Source organism: Oncorhynchus clarkii, chromosome 1 (genome assembly GCF_045791955.1).
Source record: "Oncorhynchus clarkii lewisi isolate Uvic-CL-2024 chromosome 1, UVic_Ocla_1.0, whole genome shotgun sequence".
In the NCBI taxonomy this organism is placed as follows: domain Eukaryota; kingdom Metazoa; phylum Chordata; class Actinopteri; order Salmoniformes; family Salmonidae; genus Oncorhynchus; species Oncorhynchus clarkii.
Window position 1 is genome coordinate 67,724,430 of NC_092147.1, and position 15,322 is coordinate 67,739,751.

The 15,322-nt window shown below is 43.9% G+C and overlaps 1 protein-coding gene across 1 annotated transcript in view; it reads right to left on the reverse strand.

Annotated features, from left to right (window-relative positions):
- Positions 1-15,322, reverse strand: part of LOC139411150 (PDZ domain-containing protein 8-like) — a 64,849-nt gene that overhangs the window by 20,672 nt on the left and 28,855 nt on the right. Inside the window, exon 3 of the mRNA XM_071157035.1 lies at positions 13,643-13,745. Coding sequence (XP_071013136.1) covers positions 13,643-13,745 — 103 coding nt within the window. The remainder of the gene's footprint in view (positions 1-13,642; positions 13,746-15,322) is intronic.

The following is a 15,322-nucleotide window of genomic DNA, read 5'->3' on the forward strand; positions in this document are numbered from 1 at the left end:
CAGGATGCTCTCGATGGTGCAGCTGTAGAACCTTTTGAGGATCTGTGGAAACATGCCAAATCTTTTCAGTCTCCGGAAGGGGAATAGGTGCTTGGACCATGTTAGTTTGTTGGTGATGTGGACACCTAGGAACTTGAAGCTCTCAACCTGCTCTACTGCAGCCCCATCGATGAGAATAGGGGTGTACTCGGTCCTCTTCTTCCTGTAGTCCACAATCATCATCTTTGTCTTGATCACATTGAGGGAGAGGTTGTTGTCCTGGCACCACCCGGCCAGGTCTCTGACCTCCCCCTATAGGCTGTCTCGATGTTGTCGGTGATCAGGCCTACCACTGTGGTGATGGTATGTAATGACGGTGTTGGAGTCATGCCTGGCCATGCAGTCATGAGTGAACAGGGAGTACAGGAGGGGGCTGATCACGCACCCCTGAGGGGCCCCTGTGTTGAGGATCAGCGTGGCGGATGTTTTGTTACCTACCCTTACCACCTGGGGGCAGCCCGTCAGGAAGTCCAGGATCCAGTTGCAGAGGAAGGTGTTTAGTCCCAGGGTCCTTCGCTTATTGATGAGCTTAGAGGGCATTATGGTGTTGAATGCTAAGCTGTGGTCAATGAATAGCATTCTCACATAGGTGTTCTTTTTGTCCAGGTGGGAAAGGGCAGTGTGGAGTGCAATAAAGATTATATCATCTGTTGGGGCGGTATGCAAATTGGAGCGGGTCTAGGGTTTCTGGGGTTTCAGCTCTCAGCTGTGCTTCCCTTTGTAGTTTGTAATGGTTTGCAAGCCCTGACACATCCGACGAGCATCATAGCCGGTGTAGTATGACTCAGTCTTAGTCCTGTATTGACGCTTTGCCTGTTTGATGGTTCGTCGGAGGGCATAGCGGGATTTCTTATAAGCTTCCGGGTTAGAGTCCCACTTCTTGAAAGCGGCAGCTCTAGCCTTTAGCTCAGTGCGGATGCTGCCTGTAATCCATGGCTTCTGCTTGGGGTATGTACGGTCACTGTGGGGACGACGTCATCGATGCACTTACTGAAGAAGTTGCAAAAACCATCAGGCGCTATGATGAAACTGGCTCTCATGAGAACCGCCACATGAAAGGAACACCCAGAGTTACCTCTGCTGCAGAGGATTAGTTCAGAGTTACCAGCCTCAGAAATCGCAGCCCAAATAAACGCTTCAGAGTTCAAGTAACAGACACATCTCAACATCAACTGTTCAGAGGAGACTGCGTGAATCAGGCCTTCATGATCGAATTGCTGCAAAGAAACCACTAATAAAGGACACCAACAAGAAGAGACTTGCTAGGGCCAAGAGACACAAGCAATGGACATTAGACTGGTGGAAATTTGTCCTTTGGTCTGGAGTCCAAATTTGAGATTTTTAGTTCCAACCGCCGTGTCTTTAAGAGACACGATGTGGGTGAACGGAGGATCTACACGTGTATTTCCCACCGTAAAACATGGAGGTGCCACTGTGTGGGGGTGTTTCGCTAGTGACAATGTCAGTGATTTATTTAGAATTCAAGTCACACAACCAGTATGGCAACCACAGCATTCTGCAGCGATACGCCATCCCATCTGGTTTGGGCTTAGTGGGATTATTATTTGTTTTTCCACAGGACAATGACCCAACACACCTCCAGGCTGTGTAAGGGCTATTTTACCAAGAAGTGATGGAGTGCTGCATCAGATGTTTTGGCCTCCACAATCCCCCAAACTCAACCAAATTGAGATGGTTTGGGATGAGTCGGACCGCAGAAGGAAAAGCAGCCAACAAGGAAGAAGGAAAGGAAAAGCAGCCAACAAGTACTCAGCATATGTGGGAACTCCTTCAAGACTGTTGGAAAAGCATTCCAGGTGAAGCTGATTGAGAGAATGCCAAGAGTGTGCAAAGCTGTCATCAAGGCAAAGGGTGGCTATTTGAAGAATCTCAAATATAAAATATATTTTGATTAGTTTGACACTTTTTTTGGTTACTACATGATTCCATGTGCCACTTCATAGCTTTGATGTCATCTTCACTATTATTCTACAATGTAGATAATAGTACAAATAAACAAAACCCTTGAATGGGTAGGTGTTATAAAACTTTTGACCGGTAGTGTGCAGACGGGCATCAAAGCATTCAGTTAAGGTTTGATTGAATGTTAGAATGGGCAAAACGAGTGACCTAAGCTACTTTGAGCGTGGTATGATCGTTGGTGAAAGGCGCACTGGTCCCAGTACCTCAGAAACGTCTGGCCTCCTGGGCTTTTCACAAATGACCGTGTCTAGGGTTACCATGAATAGTGCGACAAACTAAAAAAGTCCAGTCAGCGGCAGTCCTGTGGGCGAAAACAGCTTGTTGATGAGAGGTCGAAAGAGAATGGAAAGAATTGTGCAAGCTAACAGGCAGGCCATAAACAGGCAAATAACGGCACAGGACAACAGTGGTGTGCAGAACTGCATTTCTGAACCCACAACTCGTGGGTCCATGTCATGGATGGGTTATTGCAGCAGACGACCACACCGGGTTCTACTCCTATCAGCTAACAAGAACAAGCAGCTCCAGTGGGCACACGATCACCAACACTGGACAATTGAGGAGTGGAAAAACATTGGCTGGTCCAACGAATCCCAGTTCCTGTTGCGTCATGCTGATGGCAGTCAGGATTTGGCGTAACCACATGATGGCGGTGGTGGTGTGGCGAATGTTTTCCATGCACACCTTAGGTCCCTTGATACCAACTGAGCAACGTTTCCATGACCTGAAGAATTAAGAAGGTTCTGGAGGCAAAAGGGGGCCCGACCCGGTACTAGATGGGTGCACCTAATAAACTGGCCACAGTGTATATTATCACTGAAAGGATACATCAGGGAATTGAATGGCTAAACCTACAAAGATGAAAGAATTTAAAATACCTGATAAATCATGTACTTTTTCTACATCCTCGCCATGTAGATCAAACATTTCCCTCGAGAAAGGAGCTTTATAGCTCTGTCACACAATAAGGGAGCCAGTCAGTGCACTGTGTATACCACGCCGGTATGGTGGAGTTTAGGGTTGTCTGGAGCCCATCAGCCCATGGGCCTGAATGAGCCTCATCTTCGCAGGGCAGAATGAGCAGGGGCAGGTGAGGTGGAAGAGAGAGCGTGCGCATGCGAGAAAGAGGAGTCTATTGACAGCCTTTCATCAGCCGTCAGGGAGAGCCAGGCGCAGTGTGGATTAAAGACACAAACACACACACACTGAAATGGAACATCAAACAGAGGCAAGTGGAGAGCTGCGTCAGAGCACCTCTGATCACCCCAATGGGCACAGGAAGTGCCCCCTCGCTATCTCTACATACCAGTGCTGGTGAGATTCTGAAGGCCAGACTGCAGAGATGAACTGGGGGAGTTGTTCCAGGTGAATTAGCAAAATGAGAGGATCCTTTGACAAAACATGTACAAAAATGGCAGGTCTTAGTGAAAAATGAGGGAATCTCGCTTTAATAATTAGTGAAAAGACAGTGGGAGGGACCGAAAAAACAGAAAGACAGAAGGAAAAAGATCAAGTATATAAAAAGAAGCAAGGTCTCTGGGTCACAACGTTGAGGGATGCCCAGTGAGCACCTGTAGTCTTACTTTTGACACATCAATCTATGGGGAGCTCCTCTGAACAGACGGTGTGCACCGCTCTACTCCTGACTGTGTACAGACACTCACTAGAGGAGAAGCTCAGTCTGCTGAAAACAGTGAATATACTCAGAGATTGCTCCTAAATCCAGCCACTGAGCCACCATGAACCTCGGGATAGCCACAGGTATTCGCTCTCTGAATGGGTCCGAGTCTGAACCCCTCCCTGTTCAACTGGGTCCTAGACTTCCTGACGCTCCGACCCCAGGTGGTGAAGGTAGGCAACAAAACTCCCATGCTGATCCTCAACATGGGGGCCCTACAGGGGTGCGTACTCAGTTTCTCCTGTACTCCTTGTTCACCCATGACTGCGTGGCTACTAGAGTTGACCCCAATTATTTGGTCGATAGGCTGTTGGTCAAAGCAGTAGAATACACACACAAATGTCCCCTTTTCAAGACCCTGTCTTTCAAAGATAATTTGTAAAAATTTGACAGGTGAAGCTGATTGAGAGAATGCCAAGTGTGTGCAAAGCTGTCATCAAGGCAAAGGGTGGCTACTTTGAAGAATCTCAAATATAAAATATATTTTGATTTGTTTAACACTTTTTTTGGTTACTACATGATTCCATGTGTTATTTCATAGTTTTGATGTCTTCACTATTATTCTATAATAATATAATAAATAAAACCCCAAACCTTTGACTGACTGACTGTATGTATGTATGCATGCATGCAAGTATATAGATATATATATTTTTTAATGGCTCGAGGCACCCGTCTTTTTCGCACCCATCTCAGTGTACTAACCCATTGTTAGGCCGTGGGGATGGCAAAGTCCAAGAAGGGGAGTGTGGCTGCGCGTCTCTCTCCAGAATGTGCTCTCTCCCACCAATTTGTACACATTCATTGTTTCATAACGTCATTGTGTTTGATTGTTAGTGTCTATCAATTCCCCATTACATCTCCCGTTAATTCCTATAATTTCTCATCTACAATGTTTGGTAATGTCTGTTAATGCAATCAATACATTATTATTCCAGTCTTAACATTCTCATTGTCAGAGTGGACACATTGTTTGCAGAGAGCACAACCTTGTGAGAAACAAGTTTGTTTATTTCATTCTATTTACGAGTTGTTAACTTAGTCACTGTTTTTTTGGAGCGCTCCTGTCAATGTTGAGTAAGGACGCACACCTGGTTACACATAGAAGTAGGCCTATAGGATCCCTGGCCTGCACATAGAAATGTGCCCATTTGGGGTTCTGATAGTATTTCTGATTGGCTTGACGCACCACCAGTAATGAGCTGTGGAGCTTCTCAAAGTATTTTTTTCTTCACCTCAAACAGCAAGCAAATGATGCACATTTCCAAGTCAATCGTCAATAAATTCATAAAAAATCCTACAATGTGATTCTGGATTTTTTTTCTCTCATTTTTATGATGAAAATTACAGGCCTCTCTCATCTTATTAAGTGGGAGAACTTGCACAATTTGTGGCTGACTAAATACTTTTTTGCCCCACTGTATGTACATACAGTTATTGAACACTGGTCACGTTAATGTTTATTGTTCTGAAATCGTTTCTGTAGTTAGAAACAGATAAGATTAGCATTCCTGCAACATTTTGTGCAAATGTGATTCGATCTTTGAGAAACTAAGCTAATTTATTACTCACTTTATATACACTGCTCAAAAAAATAAAGGGAACACTTAAACAACACAATGTAACTCTAAGTCAATCACACTTCTGTGAAATCAAACTGTCCACTCAGGAAGCAACACTGATTGACAATACATTTCATATGCTTTTGTGCAAATGGAATAGACAACAGGTGGAAATTATAGGCAATTAGCAAGACACCCCCAATAAAGGAGTGGTTCTGCAGGTGGGGACCACAGACCACTTCTCAGTTCCTATGCTTCCTGGCTGATGTTTTGGTCACTTTTGAATGCTGGCGGTGCTTTCACTCTAGTGGTAGCATAAGACGGAGTCTACAACCCACACAAGTGGCTCAGGTAGTGCAGCTCATCCAGGATGGCACATCAATATGAGCTGTGGCAAGAAGGTTTGCTGTGTCTGTCAGCGTAGTGTCCAGAGCATGGAGGCGCTACCAGGAGACAGGCCAGTACATCAGGAGACGTGGAGGCGGCCGTAGGAGGGCAACAACCCAGCAGCAGGACCGCTACCTCCGCCTTTGTGCAAGGAGGAGCAGGAGGAGCACTGCCAAAGCCCTGCAAAATGACCTCCAGCAGGCCACAAATGTGCATGTATCTGCTCAAACGGTCAGCAACAGACTCCATGAGGGTGATATGAGGGCCCGACGTCCACAGGTGGGGGTTGTGCTCACAGCCCAACACCGTGCAGGACGTTTGGCATTTGCCAGAGAATACCAAAATTGGCAAATTCGACACTGGCGCCCTGTGCTCTTCACAGATGAAAGCAGGTTCACACTGAGCACGTGACAGACGTGACAGAGTCTGGAGACGCCGTGGAGAAGGTTCTGCTGCCTGCAACATCCTCCAGCATGACCGGTTTGGCGGTGGGTCAGTCATGGTGTGGGGTGGCATTTCTTTGGGGGGGGGGGGGGGGGTCGCACAGCCCTCCATGTGCTCACCAGAGGTAGCCTGACTGCCATTAGGTACCGAGATGAGATCCTCAGACCCCTTGTGAGACCATATGCTGGTGCGGTTGGCCCTGGGTTCCTCCTAATGCAAGACAATGCTAGACCTCATGTGGCTGGAGTGTGTCAGCAGTTCCTGCAAGAGGAAGGCATTGATGCTATGGACTGGCCCGCCCGTTCCCCAGACCTGAATCCAATTGAGCACATCTGGGACATCATGTCTTGCTCCATCCACTAACGCCACGTTGCACCACAGACTGTCCAGGACTTGGCGGATGCTTTAGTCAGGTCTGGGAGGAGATCCCTCAGGAGACCATCCGCCACCTCATCAGGAGCATGCCCAGGCATTGTAGGGAGGTCATACAGGCACGTGGAGGCCACACACACCACTGAGCCTTATTTTGACTTGTTTTAAGGACATTACATCAAAGATGGATCAGCCTGTAGTGTGGTTTTCCACTTTAATTTTGAGTGTGACTCCAAATCCAGACCTCCATGGGTTGATAAATTTGATTTCCATTGATAATTTGTGTGTGATTTTGTTGTCAGCACATTCAACTATGTAAAGAAAAAAGTATTTAATAAGAATATTTCATTCATTCAGATCTAGGATGTGTTATTTTAGTGTTCCCTTAATTTTTTTGAGCAGTGTATATACACACATACTGTATTCTCGACATAGCTCATCCTATTTAACTACTGTTGTACATAACTTGTACTACTTCAGTATTGTCCATACTGTTCTATACACAACACATATTTATATTCTGGACTCTGACATTGCTTATTCTAATATTAATTTCTTATTTTGCGGGGGGGGGGGGGGTATTTGTGTATTGTTAGTATTGTACTGTTAGACACTTACTGTTGACTAACCCCATTCCGTACAAATTTGCACAACCGCAGCATTCAAACAATGCTGTACGTTAAATTGTGACATGTCATGACGTACAGCATGCAACTCATTCTGTGTCGTACAGCCTTAGTGTAGCGCTTCTCTTGCACATTAAAAACAAGGGACAGGGTAAGGGGGATACCTTGTCAATTGTACAACTGAATGCATCACTGCAAGACATCATGACTCAATAGCCGCTGTTTACTTCTGAAGATAAATTTAGTGCCGCCCTAAAAAACAGATTCAAATTCAACACAAACCTTCAAATAATGACACATTAAATAAACTCTTTATAGTGTTTATTTACATTTTAGGAGGTGATAAGTTGGACAGATCGGGTGAAAAAAGCAGTTTCCCCACAGCTCCTCCTTTCCCTATCACGCAGTAGGTTTCGTTCCCCAACCGCCATATTTTAAAAGACCCGACGGAGCTCATTGCCTTCTTCAATCATGCAGAGATGGGCAGCATCAAGGTCTCGTCATTGATTTTGCTGGAAAGGGGAGAAACTGTGCTTTACAATGGTATTCATATTACAGTTGACCTGGAAGTATTGTTTTTGGGCGCTAAAATAAGATAAATTGTACTTTACAGCGCGATGTACAAAAGTGATTTAGGTAACTATACTGCACTGTTGGAGCTAGAAACATAAGCATTTCGCTGCACCTGCTTTAACATCTTCTAATCTGTGTACGCGACAAATATAATGGTACTAGCGGTAAAAATTACCCGCTGTGTTCTCTCTCAGTGTCTTAACCATTGTGGTGAGGTGATCCTATCAACAGAGCAGTGCCTTTCCCTTAATGTATGGGAAGAGATACACACACACACACACACACACACCCCCCCCCCCCCCCAAAGTGTGTTTGTGTGTGTGTGTTCATGTGAAAGGCACTGAACCAGGACACCTTTGTTACAGAGGAGAAATAGACATCAGTTCTTGGGAATAGCCATTCAGCCAATCACTTTCTAATCTAAGCACACACCTTTAGGACAACAGAAGAAGAACAACCGTCTAAAAAAAATCTTGTTGAAATCAATCAAGCAATTGTTTTTTACCATTAAAGCAGGAATCCTTAATGGTGAAACTGCCATGTCCATTTGTGATACTACAACAAAGAAGTTACTTCAAATCCCAAACAGTTTTTTTCCCACTCCGATTATTTTTTTTTACCACGATGACGTTTTATCAACAAAACAAAAAATGTGCTGGGGGTGAACAGTGGCGCCATTACCCTTACACGTATTTCAGCTTTAACATTATTAGGGTACTCAAGACACACCGACACAAATGTAAAAACACATGTAAAGTATAAGCACACATTTATAATATATATACAAAAGACATACAGATAAACACTGTGGCTGGTACACTGTTGTCTTCCCCCCCTGTTAGGCTGTCAGGAAGCATCAGCACTCAGGGCCAAATGATGGCTGATGATGGAATCAGTGAGGCAGATGTGCAAACACGCCTGGTGGAGCAGCCCGCACCACAGGCTTCCTGTCACGATTAAACCCAGCCCAGCAATGGAAAAGGGCTAATCTACTCCACAGCCCGCAAAGTCCCCTCACCCTTACACACAGGTGTTTGAGTGGACTTTACATATTGAACTGGGTGAAGGATCGTGAGGACACTACAGGGGTTGGCCTGGGTATTATGGGATGTCAAGAAGGAGGGTAAAGGAAGGGAGCAACCCTCTAGTATACAATAGGATGGAAAAGACTTCTAATAGCCGGTATTACGAAAGGAAAGCCAACAATGTTATTACTCAATGTAGGCTAAGTATGGTCAAGGTGAGGGTAAAAGGGAAGCAGAAAGCTCAGTAATTGTTCAACTATTCTAGGTTTAAAATTAAATTCCATTTAAAAACCTTATGCTGAATCACAGTAACTTACCAGTAATACTGTAATATTAAATCAAACTATACTCTGATACACAAATGTGACCACAACACTACTCAGTATGACTGAACATACTATTTTTGTTCAAAAAAACATTTGGATTACCTTAAAAAAAAATGGGGAACAAAGTAAGGAAATTGTCTGTTGGCATTGAGCTCAGGTGCATCCTGTTTCCATTGATCATCCTTGAGGTTTCTATGACTTGGAGTCCACCTGTGGTCAATTCAATTGATTGGACATGATTTGGAAAGGCATACACCTGTCTATATAAGGTCCCACCGTTGACAGGGTATGTCAGAGCAAAAACCAAGCCATGAGGTCCAAGGATTTGTCTGTGGAGTTCAGAGACAGGATTGTGTCGAGGCACAGATCTAGGGAAGAGTACCAAAAAATGTCTGCAGTTGTGAAGGTCCCCAAGAACACAGTGGCCTCCCATCATTCTTAAATGGAAGTTGTTCGGAACCACCAAGACTCCTCCTCCTCCCTCATGTGGTACCCTCCTGCAGGCTCATCCTAACATGACCCTCCAACATGACAATGCCACCAGCCATACTGCTCGTTCTGTGCATGATGTCCTGCATGAGAGGAATGTCAGTGATCTGCCATGGCCAGCGAAGAGCCCGGATCTCAATCCCATTGAGCATGTCTGGGACCTGTTGGATCGGAGGGTGAGGGCTAGGGTCATTCCCCCCAGAAATGTCTGGGAACTTGCAGGTGCCTTGGTGGAAGAGTGGGGTAACATCTCACAGCAAGAACTGGCAAATCTGGTGTAGTCCATGAGGAGGAGATGTACTGCAGTACTTAATGCAGCTGGTGGCCACACCAGATACTGACTGTTACTTTTTATTTTGACCCCCCCTTTGTTCAGGGACACATTTTTCCATTTTTGGCCTATACCGATGTTAGCATTTTTAGCTAATCTTGGACGATTCGGATTTGGTCACAGATATATTGTGCATCCCTAATGTTTTATGCTGCTACAATGTTGTGTTGCTACCATGTTGTTGTTGATGTTATGTTGCCAGGTGTTTCTGCCATAGGTCTCTATGTAGTGTTGTCTCTTGTTGTGATGTGTGTTTTGTCCCATATTTAGATTGTATTCTTTTTTTTATCCCAGGCCCCCGTCCCCGCAGGAGGCCTTTTGGTACACCGTCATTGTAAATCAGAATTTGTTCTTAGCTGACTTGCCTAGTTAAATAAAGGTTAAATAACAAATAAAAATGACTATTGTAGCTGGAAAAAGGCTGATTTTTAATGGAATATCTACATAGGCCCATTATTTCCTAATTCAAGTTTAGGATTTTAAAAAGACTAACTGATCATTAGAAAACCCTTCTGCAATTATGTTAGCACAGCTGAAAACTGTTGTCCTGATTTTTTTTTTTTTTTTTAACTGTCCTTTAGAATAGTTGAGTATCTGGAGCATCAACATTTGTGGGTTCGATTACAGGCTCAAAATGGCCATAAACAAAGAATGTTCTTCTGAAAAGTGTCAGTCTATTCTTGTTCTGAGAAATGAAGGCTATTCCATGCGAGAAATTGTCAAAAAACTGAAGATCTCGTACAACGTTGTGTACAACTCCCTTCACAGAACAGAGCAAACTGGCCCTAACCAGAATAGAAAGAGTGGGAGGCCCCAGTGCACAACCGAGCAAGAGTACATTAGTGTCTAGTTTGAGAAAAAGATGCCTCATGTTTTCAACTGGCAGCTTCATTAAATAATACCCGCAAAACAGTCTCAATATCAATAGTGAAGAGGCGACTCCGGGATGCTGGTCATCTAGGCAGAGTTGCAAAGAAAAATACATATATCTCAGACTGGCCAATAAAAATAAAAGATTAAGATGGGCAAAAGAACACAGACACTGGACAGAGGAACTTCGGAGTCGCCTCTTTACTGTTGACATTGAGACTGGTGTTTCGCGGGTACTATTTAATGAAGTTGCCAGTTGAGGACTTGTGAGGCGTCTGTTTATCAAACTAGACACTAATGTACTTGTCCTCTTGCTCAGTTGCGCACTGGGGCCTCCCACTCTTTCTATTCTGGTTAGAGCCAGTTTGGTGAATATGCAGGCCATGGAAAAACTGGGACATTTTCAGCTTTCAGGAATTGTGTACAGATCGTTGCAACATGGGGCTGTGCATGACCATGCTGAAACATGAGGTGATGGCGGGGGATGAATGTCACGACAATGGGCCTCAGGATCTCATCACGGTATATCTCTGTGCATTCAAATTGCCATTGGCAAAATGCAATTGTGTTCACTGTCCGTAGCGTATGCCTGCCCATACCATGACCCCCCCCCCCCCCCCCCCCCATGGGGCACTCTGTTCACAACATTGACTTCAGCAAACCGCTCGCCCACACGACGCCATACACGCTGTCTGCAATCTGCCCGGTACAGTTGAAACCGGAATTCATCTGTGACAGTGGCTATCGAAGGTAAGCATTTTCCCAATTAAGTCGGTTATGATGCCAAACTGCAGTCAGGTCAAGACCCTGGTGAGGAGGACGAGCACGCAGATGAGCTTCCCTGAGATTGTTTCTGACAGTTTGCGCTGAAATTCTTCAGTTGTGCAAACCCACAGTTTCATCAGCTGTCTGGGTGGTTGGTCTCAGACGATCCCGTAGATGAAGAAACCGGATGTGGAGATCCTGGGCTGGTATGGTACCACATGATCTGCGGTTGTGAGGCCAGTTGGACGTACTGCCAAATTCTCTAAAAACAACAGAGGTGGCTTATGGTAGAGAAATTAACATTTAATTCTCTGGCAACAAGTCTGGTGGACATTCCTGCAGTCAGCATGCCAATTGCATGCTCCCTCAAAACTTGAGACATCTGTGGCATTGTGTTGTGTGACAACTGCACATTTTGGAGTGGCCTTTTATTGTACACAACACAAGGTGTACCTGTGTAATGTTCATGCTGTTTAATCAGCTTCTTGATATGCCACACCAGTCAGATGGATGGATTATCTTGGCAAAGGAGAAATGCTCACTAACAGGGATGTAAACTAATTTTGGTGCAACATTTCTGGGATCTTCTATTTCAGCTCATGAAACATGGGACCAACAATTTAAATGTTGCATTTATATTTTTGTTCCGTGCATTAACATACATGTGCCACACAGAGAGCCCAGTTCAGATGATAGTTGGGCCTCATCTCCAGCGATCATTCTTGGAATAAAAACGCAAAGGAATATGCAGAGAAAGAAAAGGAGAGTGACCTTTTTAAAGATGGTATCGCCTTTAATCCTTAGCATGGTCCTGCTTGGGACACAAGCTGCAAGAGGCTGATACAACGGCCCAAATGCCACCTTGCATCTGCATCTCTAGGTAGCATATTAATGGAGAGCTAGCTACAGCACTCTGTCTGAAGAGGATGTCATTAGAGGGACACACCGGGTGACAGCCATATTGGTCAAGTTGAACACTTACCTCAGCGGCTGCAGTAGATGGGTTGTACATTGGAAGGAATGTTGAAGAAATTGTGTTGTAGCATGTCTGAGAGTCATAGCTTTTATTGCAGGCAGGTAGCCTAGCGGTTAGAGCATTGGGCCAGTAACCGAAAGGTCGGCAGTTTGAATCCCAGAGCCGACAGGGTGAAAAGTCTGTTGATGTGCCCTTGATCTAGGCACTTAATTGCTCCAGGGTCGCCGTTGATAATGGCAGATATCACACACACACACAAATATCACACAACTCTAACTTACAGATCGTGGCAGGCTAGAACGCATGGCTTACAGAGAGTACATACAGTAAATGAGGATTACTGATATGAACTATTTTACTGAAAATGTCCCTTTATTTTTTGCAAGCGATGTCACGAGGAACAAATGTTATAGTGGCATTGCCCTCTGCTGGACAGGATGGAAGCTGCTACAACATAATAACATTATTCTGAAAAATGACCTCTTGAATGAAACTCAAATTTATTTTGAGCCAATGCAAATGCCAGTTGTTCACAGAGAGAAGCAGCGTCGGGATGTGAGAGTGATGGTCAGTAATTAGACTTGCCATTTTCGTCTCAAACAGTCATTAGTCACTTCCGAACAAGTCCCATGTTATAATGTTAATATCTCTGAATTGCTGCAATTAGAAAAGGTTTGCTCTAAGGCTCGATTATTTGTTGTTGCTTTCAAAATGTCACTGGGGGAAATTGACTTCTCAGATGGGGGAAAATAACACTTTTGAATCAATAGAGCAAGTATTCCATGCTTCTTCTCTAATGACTATGGTCTCGATCATGTTAATTTCTTTGAATAAAATATACCATCAGTGAAACCGGTAAATGTCACCATAAGGTGTTGTGTACCAGCCAATTAATGTGTCATAAATGTAAATCATCTATAAGAAGTTAAACACTATTGTCATATTGTGACAATTGATTAGGACCACAAAAATAACATGGAGCACCAATACAACACTGCTTGCTGTTCTTCTTAAGGACAAACCTATGATTCCCTAGCTCCCCTAGTTGAACATGGCAGATTAAACATGTGTCAGTAGCCCTCTGGCTCTTTGTCTGACAAATAGGCTTTACGCTTGGGTGGTCTTTAAGAAAGATGACTGGTGTTGTTTTACATGGGGGGAGTGGGGGGACGGACAGTATCTTAAAAGAAGCCCACCGTTTTGATGGAGCTGCGTGTTTTCTCTTTCCACTCGTGGCTGCTCAGCTCAAAGGTGCAGTGCACGTAGGTCTCTCTGTCGTACGAGCCCAGGATAAAAAGCCTGAGGGAGAAATTAGAGAAGAAAAAGCTCATTTTAGACAGTACATCATTGCTGATTCTCTCGGTCTCCCTATGTGTAGTGCATTGCCTACAATATGTAACAATATATTTAAAATACAGACGTACACACTTGAAAGACCTTGATGCCACTGTGGACGAACCAAATTATTTGGGCTGGGACGTGTTTTCTAGTACTACTAGAGACCCCTGACCAATGATACAAGGATACTGAAGCAAACACTGTCAAGGATATTGCTGCCCTTTTGTGAAGTGATGAAAATACACAAAAAAAATACTAAGGTAAAGCAGTAGTAGATGTGCATTTGAAGTGTTTAACTATTTATATTACAGAATTACTTTCTAAAATATACAGTAGGTAGACCTATTTGAAATTGATAGTTTCAACTTATTTTAAAGTCATAAAAATACAATTGACACCTGTTTAAAAAAAGTAAACAAAGAAACAGTAATAACTATTTATATTTGCCTCAATTACACCACTGGATACGTATGTTCTTGTCCCATTAACTCAATTGAGTCCCCAATTACTGTATACCTCAAGCTCTATCTGTATACAGGATGTGCAGATGACATACTGGATTCTGGATGAACAATATGCTGACTGTGTCTCCATCTGCTGGTGACAGACAATACATTTTACACAGACTTGACAACCTAATCCTGTCAGTCAATGGATTGTCAAGCTCCTTTAAAAATGGAGGTCAAATCTGGCCACTTAAACTTTGGACACCCTTCTGTCTTGACCAGTGTCTTAACTAGTTCACTAGCCAGTGCCTGACTTTAAATACGTTACCAAAACACACCTAATGTTTTCAATTCATGTATTATATACAGTCGTGGCCAAAAGTTTTGAGAATGACAAATATTCATTTTCACAAAGTCTGCTGCCTCAGTTTCTTTAGATATTTTTGTCAGATGTTACTATGGAATACTGAAGTATAATTACAAGCATTTCATAAGTGTCAAAGGCTTTTATTGACAATTCGCATGCTGTAAATTAACTTCTGGGCCCATTCTTGCATAATAAATGCTTGGAGTTTGTCAGAATTTGTGGGGTTTTGTTTGTCCACCCGTCTCTTGAGGATTGACCACAAGTTGTCAATGGGATTAAGGTCTGGGGAGTTTCCTGGCCATGGACCCAAAATATCGATGTTTTGTTCCCAGAGCCACTTAGTTATTACTTTTGCCTTATGGCAAGGTGCTCTATCATGCTGGAAAAGGCATTGTTCGTCACCAAACTGTTCCTGGATGGTTGGGAGAAGTCGCTCTCAGAGGATGTGTTGGTACCATTCTTTATTCATGGCTGTGTTCTTAGGAAAATTTGTGTGTGAGCCCACTCACTTGGCCGAGAAGCAACCCCATACATGAATGGTCTCAGGATGCTTTACTGTTGGCATGACACAGGACTGATGGTAGCGCTCACCTTGTCTTCTCCGGACAAGCTTTTTTTCCGGATGCCCCAAACAATCGGGAAAGGGGATTCATCAGAGAAAATTACTTTACCCCAGTCCTCAGCAGTCCAATCCCTGTACCTTTTGTAGAATATCAGTCTGTCCC